At 37.9% G+C, this 19986-nt stretch overlaps 1 protein-coding gene across 5 annotated transcripts in view; it reads right to left on the bottom strand.

Moving 5' to 3' along the window:
• RBM33 (RNA binding motif protein 33) overlaps positions 1-19986 on the bottom strand; it is a 105806-nt gene that overhangs the window by 54165 nt on the left and 31655 nt on the right. For 4 of the 5 annotated variants that reach the window (XM_080383687.1, XM_080383684.1, XM_080383686.1 and 1 more), the window contains exons 8-10: positions 16556-16764; positions 14484-14790; positions 9305-9363 (exon numbers count right to left, since the gene is read on the bottom strand). In XM_080383687.1, the coding sequence (XP_080239813.1) occupies positions 9305-9363; positions 14484-14790; positions 16556-16764 (575 nt within the window). The remainder of the gene's footprint in view (positions 1-9304; positions 9364-14483; positions 14791-16555; positions 16765-19986) is intronic. The other variant, XM_080383685.1, reaches the window with a different exon arrangement.

Raw genomic sequence — 19986 nt, 5'->3', positions numbered from 1 at the left:
CCACGATTTTCCCAATGGATTTATTGGGAATTATTTATAAGACAACCTTATATAAAAATTCATGCCTGAGATACATTTCAATCAAGGACAAAAATTAAGAGTTCAGAGTGATTATAAAACTCAAGATAACAATCACAGGCTACCCATACATGAATCTCTTCAAAGCTTCTGGAATGTATTTTCTGAGGGGAAAATACAAAGGAGATGGCAAGCGCTGGTTCAAGTATGTGGACTGCACAGATCCTGGTATTACAGGCAGATTGAGTCTAAGAAAGAATGGGTTGATTATTTTCCTCAACTGAGCTGAAAGTAATTTTTAATACTAAAATGCACTACATAACTTGGACAAGCTTCTCTTTGATGCGACACAAAGATAAGGAAGTGTGTTGGGAGGTTTAGGCACAAGTCCAGGTCATCTACCAGAAATCACCAGTGCCCGATTTCACTGTTTGAGGTCCCAAAACAGAAATCAGCCATTACCCAAAACCAGTACAAGCAAGGAGAGAAAGGCATGGAATCCCTTGTTATTTAAGCCAACTTATGATCACGTAGTTAAATTAAGGACCCAAGCAATACAGAAGGATACTCTCAGCATACTAAAAAAATTCCAGACAGTTCAGGAAACTAAAGCTAAAAATTAGATTGTGTATTAAAAATATCCCTTTTCAGCGAGTTTCAGAGCATCCCCGCAAATACATCAAGCAGGGGTATATTCATGTTGCAAATGGAGACCAAAAATGCTCCCAGCTTCACTACAACAAAGGGCAACAAAGTAGAATGGCCCACAAGCAACCAGTTCTACCACAGGAGGACTGCACTGCAGATGGGTTCCTTGAACCCCCGTTTGCTCTACCTCTGAAGCATGTATGTTAGAAAAGAAAATCCACAGAAGTGGTCCCACTCACAAACAATGCTCAGAAAATGCTCCTAAATGAAATGCAGGCATAGGAAAGGTATTAACTCAATCCCAACTCTAGCTTTAACAGTGCTGACGTGCAGAAAAACCGTGCTCCCATCCATCTGTTTTATGTGGATGAAGGAAGAGTGTTTCCAGCAAACAGAGAAAGGCCATAATAAGAAACAGTGTGACAGACAAGCTGTAGTAGCCTGCATGCCTGAAGGAAGAGTAAACCCAAATCACTCAGATTAGAGCAAATTTAAGTAATTTATTAAACAGGTGTTTTAAACTAATTAATCTGGAAGATTCAGTTCCACTTTAGTTTGTAATCCTCTTCAGGGGTGTGGTACAGAAGACCCTGTGACCATTTTTGCTTGGTGCCCCCAAACTTTTTAAGATTAAAGTACAATACAAATACAAATCAGAAAAACATTTAGAATGATGAACTCTCCCTTGAAAGATGAGAATTTCATGATCATTTTATTTAAAGACAATTAAATCCTTCTGCATATTTTTTGTGCTGAAAGCTAAGTTTTAAGGATGTGTAAAAAATTAGGGATCTGCAAGTTCTGGACCTCCTCTACTTTCACAACTAATGAGATAACACATCTAACAAAATTCATACCTTCTTCTTGGGCTTACCGGAGACTACTCCATGGAAATATTATAGCATTTGTTGACCTAATGTACCTTGGTTACCTGCACTTCATTGACAATTAGAAACAAGTATGAGGTCAGAACTGGATCATGAATAACAAATTCAGGATTTCTACATTACAGCCCAAGCTTGAAGGTGCAGTTATAGTTCATTTTAAAACAATCCAAGAAACTCAAAAATAAGTACAAGTGACATGGGAATGGATGCCTCTCCCTTCAATAAAAAATGCTACAAAAAAAAAAGTTAAGCAGCAGACAGCTCTATAGAAGACAAATACTAGAACTGCTGCTAACCTGGACTTTCATCTGTAATAGATAATGACATTTTAGACCTGGCTATTTAGTAGTTACGTTATCTGACTCCTGACTTTTAACTCTGTACGGAAATCTCATTTTTGAGATGTTTTATACATCTCTGACCTTGCAAACATATTGATTACAAGAACTTTACATACCCAGAGCTTCCGGTGTGCCTGCATGTATTACTTGCGTGTTTATATGAAAGCCTGAACACTTCATTCCTTTTTGGGTATCCTACAGTCAACCCATAATACCCTTTAAAATTACCACATTTTATTTTAAACAGTAGTATGACTTCCTATTTTATAGTGAATTAAGTTTTTTTCCCTTTAACATCCTAAAGAATTAGCAAGAACTGAAGGTGCAGAAGGTGAATAAATACCGCTTTATGGATTTTTGGGGTTTTTTTTATTGTGATGACACAAATGTACTGAATTATCTTTTAAAAGGACATTTTCTCAGCTCAGTGAAAATAGCTTAAGAGTACTATGCTATCATCTAGGACTCTATAGTATTATATTAAATGTATTTTATTTTTCCATTCAGTGTTTAAGCTCTTACTGCATTGTAGTAGGAAGTCAATTGTACATTTTAATTGGATTTCTTTACAAGCCTTGACTTCTGCAAAGTATCTCTTTAACAGTGCCTAATTAATGGCTACATAGCTATATGCTTAATATTTTTTCCTCTTTACCTTGGTAAAAAATTGTGCTTTGCTTCAAATTTCATTCATAAAAATATACCAAAACCAACGTACATACCTATATATAAAAATACATCTACATAAAAACTTTTTTACTGTGAGAGTGACTGAGCACTGGCACAGGTTGCCCTGAGAGTTTGTGGAGTCTCAACCTTAGGAGATATTCAAGCGCCATCTGGACATAGTCCTGGGCAACTGGCTCTAGGCGGTTGTGCTTGAGCAGGGGGGTGGACAAGATGACCTCCAGAGGTCCCTGCCACTGCAGCCATTCTGCTGTTCTGTATTTAAGAAGTACTAAAGCTGAGACTGAAGAAAATCTAGCATCATTAGCACAGGGGAAAAAATGAATTCTACAACTCTGGTTTCCTTGGCAGTGCTAAATATCAATCTCTTAATGGAAAGGTAGACGACACTAACTATGAAATATAAATGCACAAGTTCTGTTTGATTTTAATATCTATAGAGCATGTGCACACTGGTGCTAGCATGACAAGTTGAAGAGTTACTGCATTTAGAAACCATCTATTTCTCTCTTATTTAATAGCTGTTACCATCATGTTTTGCTGCTGCTGCTCCTCCTGCAGATGGGAATTCATTGATATGATTAAATTTGATGGTATGATAATGTATGGTAATCGTGATTAATCAGAAGCCCACTAGCAAATGGAGGATGTTGGGTATTATGTCACCTGCATTTTAAATTGCATTCCCTCTATGCTAGCCTGACAATACTTGACAGCTGGAGGGATCTCATGCTGCATCTGCTTGCTACTGCTTATAGATCTGATAAGAGAAAGTGCCCATCATTCCTTCACTATCTTAAATGCTGTAATTATAGGGATTTGCAGTCAAGTTGTGAAAACAGTAAGTGTTAAAAATGAAAGCTTTTTGGTAGCTGCTGAACAAGCTCTGTCTCACATCTGCAAGCGCTATAATCTGAAAGAAATGTAATTTGATGCGGCAGTCTCATTCAAACATGATTTGCATGAAATGCTGTATAAAGCAGTATCCAAGAAATGTCAATCAACACCACCTGATACCATGTATCCTGTTAAATGAAAACAAAATGCTTTCTACGCTACCTGTGATCTGCCACTGCTACACCCTAATAGAGCAAAAATTTCATTTACTGTTACTCATTATAGTAACCCCATAGCTAAAGCAGAGTAATTGTGAGGAAGTAGGAGAATCCTTTTCACAAGTGGCTTTTTATTTCCATTAACAGTTTGTCTCCTACATACATACTGTTGCAAACACATACAACTTACTAAATACCATTACTTACTAAATATCAGTTTAAAATAGATTGATCGTACTCAGATGTAGAACTGTTTAAATTGTCTATACTGTGAGTACTGAAGAATATGAGCCACAACCTTAGTAACAGTTGCTAAAACCACTATTCACATGTGGCAACTCACCATCAAATTTGAAGCAATGGGAAAACAATTGTCTCCCTATCTGCTTTTCCCACAACAGACAGCAAACACTATTGCAAGTTTTGTTCTCAAAAGCACCCCAGATTTCTGCTTCTACATACTACAAGAGGTGTTTACATAAAGGCACACCCACAGACCCAGATACACTGTAATATCCATTAAACTGAACCAAGTTTACTGAAATGGTGTAGGTTGATCCAGTTCTGTCCAAGGACGACTCTGGGGAAAAGTAGTTAACTGTATTCCAATGTATCTTTTATAATTAATTTGTATAGCACTAATATATTACTTGTCTAAAAGAAGCGTTTCAAGCAAGTGACAATGAAGGACAGCCACTTCTGCTCTGAGCAATGACTGGGCACCTGTTTAAAAGCCTCTCATAGATTAAAGCATAAAGTGTTTAAAAACAGTGTCTGAATCACAAACACTTGAAATCTCAGAATTCAAACCAGAGTTTTTGGAAATGGTGAAGAAGTGAATCAAAACTAATCAACTGCCTTTCACAGCATCCATTTAAGACACCACCTGATGTCCTGGAGATCAAGTAGAAGTATGTTGAATAAGAATATAAAGAAAGTTTACTAAGGTTTTTGCACTTTAAGGAAAAGAATAAAAACCAAAGTATTCTTTGGGATAAAGATGATTTTGAAAAGAAATTGTAAGGTAAGTTCCAAAAACAAATCACATCAAAGCCCCCTGAGAGCTAAAAAGACAGGCAAAGTAGAATATTCACAAAGGCCTGACAACAAGTCACTCTATTAAAGTCTTCTTTTTAATAGCGAATAAAATAATGTTACACAATTCAACTTTTTCAGACCTGAATTCAACCGATACTGAACAGCCTTCAGTGCATTAAGGTGTCCTATCAAAAGAGGAAAGCTTTGTGCATTAAAAAATATCAAAGCATTCCTGGCATAAATTAGTCAGGCAGACACTAGTGGTACTTTTATCTTGTGCTTCGTGCCACTTCAGACTATTCCTAACTCCAGCCCTGAAACTCAGTTGACCAAAGTTAAATTGTGCCTATGGGATGGACACCTGCCCAGCACACACCACACCCAGAGCGCTGGGTTAAGGACAGCAGCTAAATCAGAATTTATCCCAATTTCCTGAAAATCCTCCTGGCAAAAAGCATACAGCTGCATTATCAGGCTCTGCTCTCTCTGCAGCAGTTTCAGAGAAGGATCCAGGGCACAGGCAGCAAGGAAACTGAGGATTTATTGCTCTCTTCTGCCTTGAGCAGTGCGAGGCAGGTTCTCCCCAGCTTCCTGTTCACTCTGAACACCCCCGGCTCCAGCCCCAAATTCGGATGCTGGGGATACATCACAATTTCTGGATGAAGAACACTTGACAGCGAAAACATCTTCCCCTCTGCCACGCTCCATCCCAAAGTGGGCATGACAACACTCATTCCACTTTTCTATGTGTTTAACAAGAATGCGCACACATCACACATGGTTATTACTTCAGTGTTCATTAAGTGAAATAAATTATGTTTAAAGACAAAATTTTATAAATTTTTCTTCAGGAAACATTGAAACACTCCAGACAGAATATGCTGGTGGACTCGCATAAAGGATGAAAAGACCTGGACCATCAGCTTAGCTCCTAATTTCATATTAAGCCATGATCTGGCCTCTGCAAGTCAGTTAGCAGCAGCCTACATACAAAGTGTTCAGAAACACCCCTTCCATCTTCTATTTAATTTCTTCTTCCCTTGTTTTACCCCATCCTTCTTCACAGAACACAGGAGTTGAAAGAGAAATTAGCCCAGATAAACACCAGAGGACAGGAACAGCGGTCCCTCTTGTGTAATACAAAAATCCACAGGCTCTGTACCTGCACTGGGGCATCCACAAGAATTAATAATTTCGTAAGAAAACGTGTGAGAAGTTCAGAAAACACATACAACCATTCTTCTGTCACCTTCCTTTAAACGGATCAGTCCCCAAAGTAGACTGTTATTTGTGAAAAACCAACCATGACACTGAGACAGGAACAGAAAAAGGCATCTTAACCACTTTAAAGCAAAGACATGGTAAAACAAGATCTTCAGAAGGACTCTGCCAAAGAGGTTAGCTTAATCTCTTCTTTGAACAGTTTATAAAGAAAACACACCATTGGCACTTGCACAGTTCCAGGTTAATACAAATACATGGAAAAATATTAGCATCAACTATGCTTGAAGACTGGATCACTATCCATTACAGCCACCTGAAGAGCACTGTGAAATTGAGACAAGCAGAGAAGCCTTCACAGAAGTCAGGTCTTTAACTCCTGGTTACTATAAGTTCACCATGTTTCTCAGCCGTAACATGCCTCAGATCCACTATTTATTCATTCAGTCCTAATCAGTTGAATATAGCTCTCAAACACCATTCACACCAAGTCACCTTGAATGATCACAGATTAAAGAGATAGACAGCTTCCTTCCTTTATTCAAGATTACTGTAAATGTTAAAAACAACTCTTAGTAAGGAACACAGATCCATTCCATTATGTCATTTCTAATACTTTCTCTCTAATCATTTCACAAGTTTAAGTAAGAAATAATTGAACAATGAGCCCTACCCTGAAATACTTTGATTCAAGGTTAAGTGAATTTAATCACTCCCAACTCCAAGCAGGTTAAATCCTGATCAACATTACCCTGATTTAGTACTACATTATTTCTTATAATTTAGAACTCACACCAATATGCTAACATGCTCATTACAACTTTGTTCAACTCTTCAATTAAATCCTTCTGCAGGAGGTTGTAAGAATTAACCATTACATGGTTACAAGTCACTTCATTAGCACTAAATTAATAACACCTGGTTTCCAATGGATTTATGACTTGCAATTGATTAGCTCTGATTGAAGCTCTTCCTATGTTCAGAGTACACACAGGCTGTATGCTGAGAGGTTTCTCTCCTAGATAAGGTAGGAACTCAAGAGGCAATTTTTCCTTCAGTTAGGGCACTAGCTTTTAGGTCTCTCCCTTGCAAGAATTTCATTACATTTAGTGTTTCCACCTCTGCCACACTCAAGCAAAATAAACCATCCAGTTCAAAGTCAAAGGGCAAAGCAGGCTACAAATATTCAATTCTAACCCCACAATTTTTTAGAAAAAGCAACTGGAAAAATCAGTTGACTATTTGATTAGGCAAACCTAAAAACAAGAGCAAATCAAGTTATTACAAATCCAGAGATTCTTTCTACAATGAGGAAAAGGATGAATGAACTATAGCCTGACATACTACTGTGATCTTTTTCAAATGGCTTGTCAAACCATTGCTATAAGTCAACATTTATACATAAACAAGTGAATTACAATGGCACAAAGGCATTTGACATGTAACAGAGCAAAAAAAGGGTAGCTCGGCAAGATAAAACGTTAGTCAGAAAGTAAATTTGTCTTTAGCTCAAGAGCTAACATACTACATTTAATAAAACAAACACGAGATATGTACACAGTGACACTTACTTCCTAATCCTAATATGACTGATAACCTATGCAAAATTTATAAAGTACTTCATACGAGAAGTCCATATTATAGCCATTTTATAACTCAGTGAGTCATGGAAAGATTAAGTAACTTTCTCAGTGTCATATAGCAGGTTACTAGCTGAAATAGAAAAAAAAAAAACAAACGCAAAAAACCAACAGCACAAAACCCCAAAGAAACACTCAGGGCAAACAAATCACAGTACTGGATGCTCTTAGTTAAGCTAGCCCTCCTCCTCCTCATGAAAACAGAATTACACTGACGTTTTGCTAGTGTATTGCTTACATAAAAAGGCAGCAAGCAGTCAAGTATCTTCCTTCAGGCAAAAGGAACAAGAGTCCTACCAAGAATGTTCAATTTATTTTATTCCCTTTTAAAAACTGTTGTATACTCTCAACTTGCAAAACCAAAAGTGAACAGAATTAAAATCTAATTTCACAGTCAATTTAAAAAAAAATAATTTCCAATTTTTCTACAGTGATGTAAACACACTTCAAAAATGTCAATTACAATGCCTTTACAGATATTCCTTGTCTTCCAATTTCTTTTACATCCCAAATTGTGTTTATTGGCAAAACAACTTAGTGTCAAAGGAAAACAAATGCAAGATATTTGTTTTCATAAAAAGCAATTAGAATTACTTTTAAAATGTTAATAATGTCTCCACATAATACTAAAGGCTGCTGAAGAAAACTATTTCCTCTGAAAACCACAGTATTTTTTTTAATAGAAAAGTATCTTCGGTTAAAGCATTGATGATAAAATTATATTACATTAATTTACTTAATGAAACTGTGGTCATAGTGCTTAACCTTTTTACTCTTCACAGAAGTAACGCGGCAATGTAAAACCTCTGTTATTGTAAAAAATACAGACAACACAATTCCTCAGCTACATGTCCTGTACAAAAAATATTCTGTGTCAAAATCAACCAGGTATGCACATGGCAATCAAAAGTCACAGCAGGTTTCTGAAATCTGCTTCTTTTAAATACATCTGATCTCTATGCAAGTAATTTATTGTGTGAAACTACACAGATGTTCACAAACATTACTTTCCGCCTTCAACATTGCACACATTAACAGAGAATAATTTTTGTGTGGTTTATATCTCTGGGAAACATAATATATGGGTCTTTATTTGAAAATATTCAAGGCAATACCATAAAAACTATTTTTTTGTTTTGCTGGTTTTGATACTCTGCAAGCCACCTGAACTAAAAATTTAGGCCAACAGAACTGAAATTATGAAAAAAAGGTATACAAGCATGCACTCTCTCCATTCACAGATTTTTTTTAAAAAAGCAAAGCAGTAAAGCAGCTAAGTGCCTTGTTTGTTTTAGAAGTTAGGAACATAAGAGAAAGCAAGGTCATGCAATGCCATTCCCATTTTTTTATATAAAAAACATGAGGGCATTTAAATAACTGCTGATTTTTACAATAAATATATATTACTGCTTTTTAAGCTTAGGGATTATTTCAAATAGCCTTTTATTACATCAAATAAAATAAGGATTCTATTTATACAGAGTCAAGTAATAAAATGAAGCCCATATTCCTTAAGACAAGATGCATTCATGCCTCTCCCACTGGAGAGACTGGTTCAACAATTTTACAGTTAAACAGAATTAATTCTACTCTCAAAAATCCATCGACCTTAAGCTTTTAACAAACATTTTCAACTGCAGAGTGTATTGTCAATATTTACAAATCCTTAAAATTATATTTCACTAGAAGAGCTTTTATTTGCTATATTAATATTTCCTTGCAAATGTATGCTTATCCATATCAGAGAAGAAGAAACAGCTGCTACTCACAGGAAATCTCTGGGGTCCTACAGCAGGTCTTGGCTGGGCTGGAACTGGCAGCAAGGGCACTGAAACAAGAGGCACCTTTTAACACCATTTGTTTTATCTAACAGTTGTTGCTGTTATTTCCAAAAGCAGTTGCAGTAAGAAGCCATGATTAAAATCTGCTATGCTTACCCTCACATGTCACGGTTCCTACAATTAACTTTAAGCAACCATTCCCTCCCTTGCAACATGCAACAGGGCAATTAGGATTCTCCTTGTTAATTTACATAATTTAATTCTGCATTTTCCAGAATTAAATTGCTCCTTGTTGCAGGAAGGAAAACTAGAATACTTATTCAGCCAAAGACATCTCTTAAGACAAAGCTGACAGAGACTCTAATGATAATTTCATGTTTCAAATAGAAGGCTACATGATTAATTTCCCTTCTCAACTTAGCACCCCTCAAGATTTCCTAGGTATCTCCCAGTCTCACCACCAACCTCCCACAGTAATCATGGGCATGAGAGACTATCTGGTATAAATCACTGTTCACAGGAGGGTAAAATGAGTCAGGCAGTGGCAACTGATAGCAAGCAAAACCCAACTTAATCCGTCCTTGCCACCATAACGGTATATGCAACTGTGATCACAGTTTGTGTAATCCCAAAACTGATCCCAGATGAAAGTCTGCTATTTCACAAAGAGACACCAAGAAGAATTAGGAGTCCCTCTTCCTGAAAAATAACCTCCAAAATCAGTATTTCAGAGGGATTAACATGGATGACTTGTCCATACAACTGCATTTCAAAAGACTAGTCACAAAAAAAAAAAATACTTCCCAAAACATTAGTATTATGGCATAATGCACAAAGCATCTACAGCTGGATCACCTTGGGGACTGAATCTGTATCTGAATTCCCAGTACAAAGTGTAATACAGATTTCCTGTTTTCCAGTGCACTTTCTATTTCCTGCGTTGTCCAAGTGGTTAAAATTACAAATGTTTCAATGTTAAACAAAAAGGCCTAGAGAAGTTAAAGCATTTCAAACAGCACTGAATGTGTTTGTTCATTTACTGAAAACCTTTAATAAGGTTATTTTTTCTTCAGTTTGTTTTTAACACTTCTGAAACTGATAGGAAAATGTTTCCTACACAGGGTTAAACATCGACCTTGTAGACAACTACTGTATTACATTTCAGAGCAGGGAAGATGTTAAGAAATGCAGCTAGGTTAAGGGAGAAGGTGAGTGCATTTCCCAGAGGAGTTTGCCAAGATGCCTCAAAAATCCCTTTTTCCTTGGTGACTGAGGCACAAGGACTAATGCATTAGTGGTCATTTTTAATTCATGTCTATGACTGGTTTCTACTCGCCTCTGTCAAGTACTTGTGATTTACTAGTTTAGGAACTAACAGTGTAAACTAACTGCACCAGTCTTTCTGCACCGAAGGACTGCATGCAAACTCTGGATCAGGTTACATGAGAAAATGAGTTGAAAAGTCTCATCTTGGTTTCTAACGAACATCTGTTGATATCAAACAGCCATGGCCACCTGGAAAAAACTGACAGGGTGCTCTTGACAGATCTAGGACTAAAAATAGCTCAGGGATTACAGGTCAGAGAGGCACTGAGAAAAACTGCATAAGGTGGGATATGCAGTGAAATGTCAAATGAACAGAGTACTCGTGTGTCTATTTCAGTATCCTGCCTCTGGCAGTAGCATACAGAGTTACATATATTTATGTATTTTAAGCAAATGAATTTAATACTCATGAAAGATAGTAGTTCAAACTCTGTGCCCTTTCAATCCTTGGACACTTGCTGAAGCAGCAAAGAAGTCTCAAATAAGCACTCATTTTCCTGACGTCAAATCGTCAACGGGTTTGAAAAGTATTTTTGAAAAATACACAGCATGTTGTTAAACACTACTTTGAGAAGATTAAATTGCTTTTGGCTGTGAATTCCAATGCCATACCTGAAAAGATGAAGCAGCAATTTCCATATTGATTATTTAGAAGAATTATAATGTAATTTTTCCCAAGACACCCAACAGTTTTTAAAAGGTAATGGCATACTAATCTACCAAGATGCCATAAACTGCTCATTAGCTCACGTCAGCTTTGGCAGCACCACACTATCCTTGAAACAGTTATTTGTGGTATAAACATTGAGGGGGAAAAACTCAGTGTTCTCATCACAGATTGAGTAAGTATTTCATAGTACAGTATACAGTCCTCCAGCATTTTTAAATATGCAAGCAACTAAAAGACATGTGATTCTTTTTGTGCCACAATGGAACAGCATCTGCACACGTATACAGAGGCTCACATAACCATTTTAGCAGTTTTGACAGACTGAGTCCTTCTTAATCATTTATGAAGCTTCTAGACATTTGTCTGAAACCAAACGGACTTGAAAGTAACTATTTTTTTGAAAAGAGTCGAGGCTGGCCAGGGAGATGATGGCCACTGTAAGAGATCTGCCTTTGAGACAAAAGCCAATGATAGGAGTGTTCGAGAGTGCTTCAACTCACTTTCAGGCTGAAGTAGCTGACTACTACAGCTCTGATACATGCTCTTTCTATTCACATGAAAATTTCATACAACTTACAGGAGGCTTGAGTATTTTAGAAAATACTGATACACTCAACACATTTCAAGATTAAGTTAAATCAAAAAGATGTTGAGAAAGTATATTTCTATGATTTGCCATAATGAAAAAGTGTCTGTGGTGCTGACAATTAGAAGTATGTGAGCTTAACCCTGCCATAAAATTAGAGTAAGAAATGCCAGTCTACACTAAAACATGACAGCACACCATTAAAATTACCAGAACCTAAGTGTGCATATCATGCACTTCCAGACATGGCATTTTTAGCTTCCAGGCATCACATTTTCAACGACAGAATCCCAATAAACTTTGCACCTATCTGACCGTATTTTCCAATGTATAAAGACCCTCATGTATCTGGACATAACGTTCAGCCAAGAAGGGGCAGGACACCGCCAAGAACATGAACTCAGTCTGATCTTTCATACTTCCTGTTACCCTGAAACAAATGATGCATATGAAACACATCCCAGTGGTGTCAACTACCAGTGTCTGCCTACTGGGGCCTCAAGCAGATTGATTAAACTGAGGGGGATTTTATCAGAGGAAGTTTAGAACAGCTCTCCCTGCACTGGAATGTCTGTCTACCATTTGCCTGCAGTGTGACTGCTTAAAAACTCGTCTTAATATGTAAATGCAATTGAATATTTTATAATTATGCTCATCTTCCCTGAAGAGGTCTACTGATCTCCTATACATTTTTCCTTAGGCATGCAAATGTATACCTTTGTGTGACGTAATTGTACTGCTTGCAGACTAGAAGACTGAGATGGCCACTACTCTGCCACTGCAGAGGACTCAGCTTCCCATACATGCTCTCTAATCAAGATGATTAAAATTCTACAGGAATTTTAAAGATTGCATTTCATAGCATGCTGACCACCTATTAGCAGAAACACTCCATAATCTTGCCAAGGATTCCTTCAGTAAAATGGACAGCACAAAGGTATTTCACATATATCCGCTGCCATCAATACACATCGCAAAGATCTTCCTCACTGAAATACATGTCTTATACTATTCAAATCAATCGATGACTCATTCTTCAGGGCTGCCCATTCTGAGAGGACGACTAGACTTTATCAGTCAAGAAATGAATGTGCACACAGTCAGCAGGTATAAGATCTAAAAAAAAAATAAGACTACAAATCCAATATTAAAGATCTCCTAACATGCAACATGCAGGAGGTAGACAACTTTGTTAAAAAGAAACTCTGCAAGACAAAAAAAAAAAAAAAAAACACTATGCTCAAGATAAAGCAAGGCCCCTGGAATACCCATGGTGCCACAGATGTAGCGCTAAGGCTCAAACCAAGACTGAAGCCATCGTATAATGTGGAGAAATAACTCTGACGAAAGAAAGAAGATACGCTGTATACTTTTGATGTTAAGCAAAAGGAAAACCCCTCAACAGTCACTGCTGGCATTAGGAGGACATGCGTTCACCTAGATACAAAAGACTTGTTGATTTTTTCACAAGGAGAGAAAACAGGCATCTAGAGTAGTCTGAAAACAATTTTTGCTTTCCACAATACAATTTTGCTTTGGAAATGTTAGGAAAATGCACAGAAGGCATAAATCCAAGACTAAAGGACCTTTTGGACTACTTCTACATAATCTGTCCCGATCCATAATTTGGTGGGAAGCACTGATTTTATTAGACTGGAAAAAGCAAAATAATCTCTACAGCACAGCTACTATGAAGCCATCTGTGAGAATCCCAATAGATCTGTATAATAAATTGGTAATATCCTACCCACCCAAATTCCTATTTTTTCATTGGTCAAATAAATGAAGCAGAGATAGCACTGGCTTGGAGTTCTGCTGATTTGAAGGAAGAAAAAATATAGAAAACAAATGGTAAATATGTTTAAGCATGTATGTATTTCTTTACGGTGTCTAGTCCCAACAGAATCACAAACGAGAGCTATGTAGGTATCGGGGTTTTTTTTAATCCTCTTAAGGCTTAAACACTTCCTAAATAAGTAGTAATGTTAACTCTGTTGAGAGCTGCCCTAAAAAGCATACCCCAAAGAATGCTTGCGTTAAGTTACAGAAAAAATGTACTTGCAGGTTGCAAATCAATTGCAAACGTGGCACTGAAAGGAGAACTGAGGACATGTATCCTGTCAAGTAAGGATAGCAGCTGGTACCTTTCACAGAGCAATTACAGCGCAAGGAGTGCCTCTGTACTCTCATTGAAATAGGTGGGTGGTCATTCTGCAAACGCTTGGCTGAAGCTGGAATGATGTGGGAAATTATAAACTGCAGTACTCACCTAGTTTTGAAAATTGACATTTGCTACTTTTAAAAAGCACATTCTCTTTTCAGTTTCCATTTTTACTGCTCTTTGCAGGCTTCACAGTAGAGTGATAAAGATGATAAAGATGTTGAAAAGGCTTTACTATTTCAGCTGGCCACAGTCCAACATCATTATGTCTTACTTCCAGCAAAACATTTGTTTCAAGCTTAAGGAAAAAAGTATCAGCCTGAAGCACACTTCCATGAAGTGATAAATAAACAAATCATTGCATCTTTTGCAAGAATAAGATCAGTCACGCTTGCAAGACTGGGAAGGTCTTCAGAAAGCTCACCTTGTACAGGTGTCACTACTGTCCCCTTGAAATGTGGATTTATGTGTATGTTCTTCGGTTGCTGAGGTGTCACTGGAGGTGGAGTCATCATTATTCTAGGCGTTTCTATCTGAGGGGGCATATGTAGCCCTGGAGGAGGAGAAGAGTGATGCTGATGCTGTAAAGGAAGCAGAGATTGTAACTGTTGCTGCTGCTGCTGCTGTTGCTGCTGCTGTTGTTGCTGCTGTTGCTGCTGCTGCTGCTGGTGCTGCTGGAACAGACTCCTAACAGGTTGCTGGTGTGTTGGAATTAACCTCTGTGAATGAGTCTAAAGTCAGACAAAAGAATAAAGTCAATAGGCTTTAAAGTTAAAATATCCTGACATAAACCAGCACAAAACCAAGACACCTTTGGAGAACAATTAAGGCCAAATATGAACAGAAAAAAACTTCTTTCCCATACCATCAACTGGAATTGTTAAGAACCATCAGCACAGGAATGCAAAGAAACAATCAAAGACATTCAAGTGAAGGAGAAAAAAGCAAAGAGCAAGGAAGAACACAAAGAATGCAGACATTCATTCACTTATTTTTAACAGTGAAACTGTCTAGTTTCATGTTAGGGTTCTGCACATGTCGCTGGAAACCGTCATTAACTGCAGTAAGGCTTATGTGATGATCACCAGAAAACTGAGTCCTCAAATGTACCAACTTTTGTCTCAAATATAGAAGAGCCTCTCTGACCAAGAGAGACTTAACAGTAGTAACAGAAGTCAAAATACACATTAAGCTACATTCTTCAGATCTCAGTGCAGCCCATTTATCCATACTGCTTAAAGAAAAAACTACTTTAAAGACACCCTTCAAAGGTACCTTTCATAATACAGAAGAAAGCCTCTTGCTGATCATCACTCAAACACAAATGGCCAAAATCAGTTATAATAAAAAGTTATGATCGTGTTTCTCTTCAGAGGCATTCTTCTGCTTCTGAACTCACTGATACTAGATATCAGTCCTAGTCCAGTAACTTTTAAACAGTAGTGCAGTAAGAGTCCCAAACAGGCAACCTTTTAGTAACACAGACATGACATTTTTTTCAGCAGCCATATACATAAAGCAAAGCAGCTACAAAGTTTGCACAAAAAGACATTGCGATGAGCACAAAAACATTTACATCATTTAAGATCAACTCAACTAGCAAAGACTGCAGCAATACAGAAAAAAAAGTATTCCACCTTCACTGTTTTAAAAGCACAAAACATTCTACTGCAGGGCTCTCAATCGCTGAGATATCCACCGATTCTTGCTAGTGATCAGCACCTAGAGTTAACTGCTGTTGGAAAAAATCCCCTTTGTTTAATACAGATGACCTTGTCCTGCGAAGACATAGACAGGCTTTGTTCTACAATCTCAGCTTCCAGTATATTTCATGGCAGTTAAAAAAAATAAGTGTGGGCTACCTTGATCATATACTTGCCCGGGTTCTTTTTTGGATGGAAAGAGCAACACCTTTTAGATCGTGATATAAAGCACAGGGAGGTGGGGGGAAGCCTAACAAAGCTAAATTTCAACTAAAACCCCCAAGACACCGATTTATCTAGTGGTGATTAGCTCCCTAGGGTTTTATTTGCCTCCACAGTAGCATGGCAGGTATACAAATAGATTATCTCTTTTTTTTAGAATCGTCAGCAAAAATATTAGTTTACAAAACCCAAGAAATATTTTTACAGAGTTTTTTTTAAAAACTAAATTACTGTTAATAATGTGGGACTGAATATGTTTCCATGTTGCATGTAGAGGACTTTGAAAGGAATTAATTTTTTCATCCATCCCTATGCAAACCAGTAGGTAAGCCTGACTGCATTGTGTAATTCTGAATTCACTCTTCATTTGGAGGCCTTGAGATTCCTCAACCTGAGGCCAGTAACAAGACTAAGCACATAATTTCACAATCACATTACATAAAGCCCATCCTGCCAACAGTGCCCTAAAAGAGCAAAAAGTGTACACTGGAATATATATTCCAATTTAGAATGCATTTCTCCACAATTTCCTGAAAGTTATGTGCAAAGAATACTAAGGATTAAAAGGTACCATTGTTGATGGCTGGTTTGGCAGCAGTGCAGGCCTGTGATCCTTCATTCTTCCCCTATCATTATTGTCTCTCCTTTGTTCTCCCATTCCATGGCACATAATCGAGCCTCCTCTTCGTCCTCCTCTCCTTGAGCCATACCGTCCCTGTTTAAGCTGCCTTTCCCTCTCTTCAAATTCAAGTAACGCTGCTTTGGCTTCTGCAGAAAGTTCTGTTAAAATAGAAAGATGAAGGGGAGGGGGTGAAAAGGTGAAAAATACAATGAAAAAAACATTGCTAGAACTAGAGCAAGCACTCCTGTAACTAACATAAAATTTGCAGGCACTTTGATCTCCTTTAGGTGGCATGTTAACATTTCATTAAAGACATCTTTAAAAGGAAAAAGCACACATACTTGTGTCTGTTGCACAGTAAAAAAGCAGCAGGTAAATGAAACAAGCATGAACAAAAAGGTTTGGTGGTTGTTTTTTTTGAAGCTATTGAAGTTTGCCTTATGCTGCAAGAGGTGGCTGTGGCTCCCCTCACATTTGCGTTATCTTAAACAACATCTCACTTACCTGCAGATGTGTCAGGCAGTACAATGAAAACCCCAGTAAACTTTACAGTAAAGGATAGGTTGGGTCTTCCACATAAACAGATTTTATCTGCCAGACTTTTGCACACTGGCCATCCCAAAGAAGGACGGACTGGTTACTGAAATGTTTTTTCAGGCATGTAATTACTTAATATTTAGTCTATTGTACGTGGTTTAAGAACCAGCTGTACTTTACAAGTGATCTTTCCACTTAAGAGAGAGAGCACACTTCAAAATCTGTGCGCAGCTCAAGCCAAATACATGGCCACTGATAACATCCATGCAACTCACGTCCCAGGTAAACACCACAGAACAGATAGTACTCAAGACTGCTAAATTTGCTTGAAGCCTGGGACAATCCTGGTAACACTGAGAAAACCATGCAGTAACAGGCCCAGATAATCAAATTACTTGGAAATGCCAAGAAAGTCTACAACAAACTTCAGGAAACACACTGTGACAGTACAAGCAGTGCCACTCACCAGGTTTCAGTTACTTAAAGGGGATAAACTTGAACCCAAACATGCAACTGAGGATTTTGCCATGTACCAGTCAGATCCCTCCTTACTATAAAACTGACTTCTGTCACTAACAGGGTAAAATCAAACTACTCTAGAAGAACACACCCCAGCAAACAGAAATATTGTTTGAATTCATATAAATGGAAATTAGTGCAAGAATTCCAGTTCTACATTTAAAGTCTGCTCTTACTGTTGAAGGAGACCGGGTACAGGGGCTGCTTTTCAGGACAACATGGTTCTACTTGCTAATACTACACATAGTGGCTATATCTGAAGATCAAAATAAAAACAGTTTGCATCCAGCAGCTGAGACACTACTACAACGTATCTACATCACTCTAGAGCCTCCATCAATACATTAACTAAAGCAGTCAGAAAACCATTAAAATTTATTGCAAGTCGAATAACCAAAGCTACCTAAACCACCATCTTAAACATCTTCATAACTCTTTGAAGGTGAGGATTGGCAAAAGGGCAGAAAAGGGTGAGTGCCACACATTCCCACTACAGCAGTTGTTCCTACTGGGCTACAAAAACCACCTGCACAACTGAGCTGCAAAGACTGTAATTTTGCATGTCCCAGTTTCCAGAGGTATCCAGCACCTCCACAAAGCAGGAGCTTTTTGATTTTCAAAAGAAAAGTTTATAAATTGCTGTCTAAGAACACAGCAAACATGACAGACTCCTAAAAGCCCAGGATCCACCATATAATTTATTTCATTTGTGCATGTTGGTGATGAGACAAATTTCTCTATTTCCTTTTTGCGTCCCTCAGACACCATAATTAAGTGGCATAAAGCTTAATTTATAATCACACCAGATATTCTTATGAAATGTGCCCTAAGACATCAGCAGAGCCCAAGATGATCAGGCTTTATCAGGAAAACCTTACACCATGCTTAGAAATGGGCAAGGAAGCACACTCCCTCAAGTTGTAGTATGGCATTACATGTGCATACTATTGATTTCTGAGGAAAACTAAGACAAATGTATACACCTGTCCAAAGCAATCAAAAGTATTAGATGCAATTACAACCACCACCTCATCCTTCCTTAGCTGTCAGGGATGAAAAAACTGGTAACAGGAAAAAGAAAGGTCTGATTTCAAGCCTCCTTCCTGTCCACATCTGCAGCAAGTTCAGTTTCTTGCAAGTGTGGAAGGGCTAACATGGGCTTTTAGTTGGTCTGCAGGGAAAAAACACCACTAGCTCCCATATAGTTTACTTATGGGAAGAAATGGTGCCACTACATTGCAAAGCAGTAGCTCCCCTCCCTTTAACCAGAGAGGATCCAAATCCTGCAGGGCATCCTGGGCATGCTGCTAGTTGGAAAGGGTTTTTTTCCCCAATAATAGGACAGGCAGGGCAATTTTTTTCTGTCACTTTTCACATTACAACCCTGAACTCAGCAAGGCAGTTTGGAAAGCAAAGTTCAGTCATTGCAACAAGTACCTACCATGGATACTCATTCAAGATGATAAGAAGCAATTTCCTATTAAACAGATTAGTAGTCACACGTGAGGAAAGCAATTCTTAACGAACCTGGGAACAGAGTTAGGCTTCCTAAAAGGCAAGATCATGTCTGAGTCTCTCAGCCTCTTGAGCACATATCAAAGAACACTGAATAGAAACAGCTTTAGAAGAATGAGTTGGCTGCTCCAAAGAAATTTACTTCAGAGGGCTGCACTGATTAAGCTCAGGGAAGGGACGACAGCATTAAGGTCAAAGTCAATCCTGATTATCTTCGATGTGCAGGTAATTTTCACCCTCTTTAAAATGAAACTAATGAATTGTTTTCCTACTCACCTTACAGAAAGGTTCTCAAATTTTAAAGGCTGTGTCCTTATAGGCACAGTCCAGGTATTCAGTTTTTCAGCCAGAAAAGTGAAAATGTGTCTAACGGGGAAAAAAAAAAACCTGACCAAAACAAAAGTCCCGGTGCACTCACTGCAGCAAGCATCACTGCATTCAGACCATATGTATAAACACAGAAATGCAATATAACCAGTTGGTTTTAAAAAAATTTTTAAAGTTCACATTAACATCAAGCATACTTCCCTCACACGCCACCGAAAGCAAGTGTCCCACCTGTGAAGAATTTTGCTTACACACAAAATTGTAGGTTCAGAGCCTTAAAGACAGACTGCAAAAGTGAAGACTCCTGCAGTGAACCACACTCATTAATACCTCAAGTGTTTCATACTGCTATCAGTCACCATGCAGCAAAATATACAGTCAGCTCAATTATTAGGGTAGGCTGTTTAATGAACTTAAGAGCATTGTGCCACATATACAGAGATCAAGGAGAGGCAATAATGGGGAAGATGGTTTTGCAGGGA

The sequence above is a fragment of the Falco punctatus genome (assembly GCF_963210335.1).
Source record: "Falco punctatus genome assembly, chromosome: 4".
NCBI lineage: Eukaryota > Metazoa > Chordata > Aves > Falconiformes > Falconidae > Falco > Falco punctatus.
Note: the sequence above shows the minus strand (reverse complement) of the source record. Positions and strands in the feature narration are given on the sequence as shown.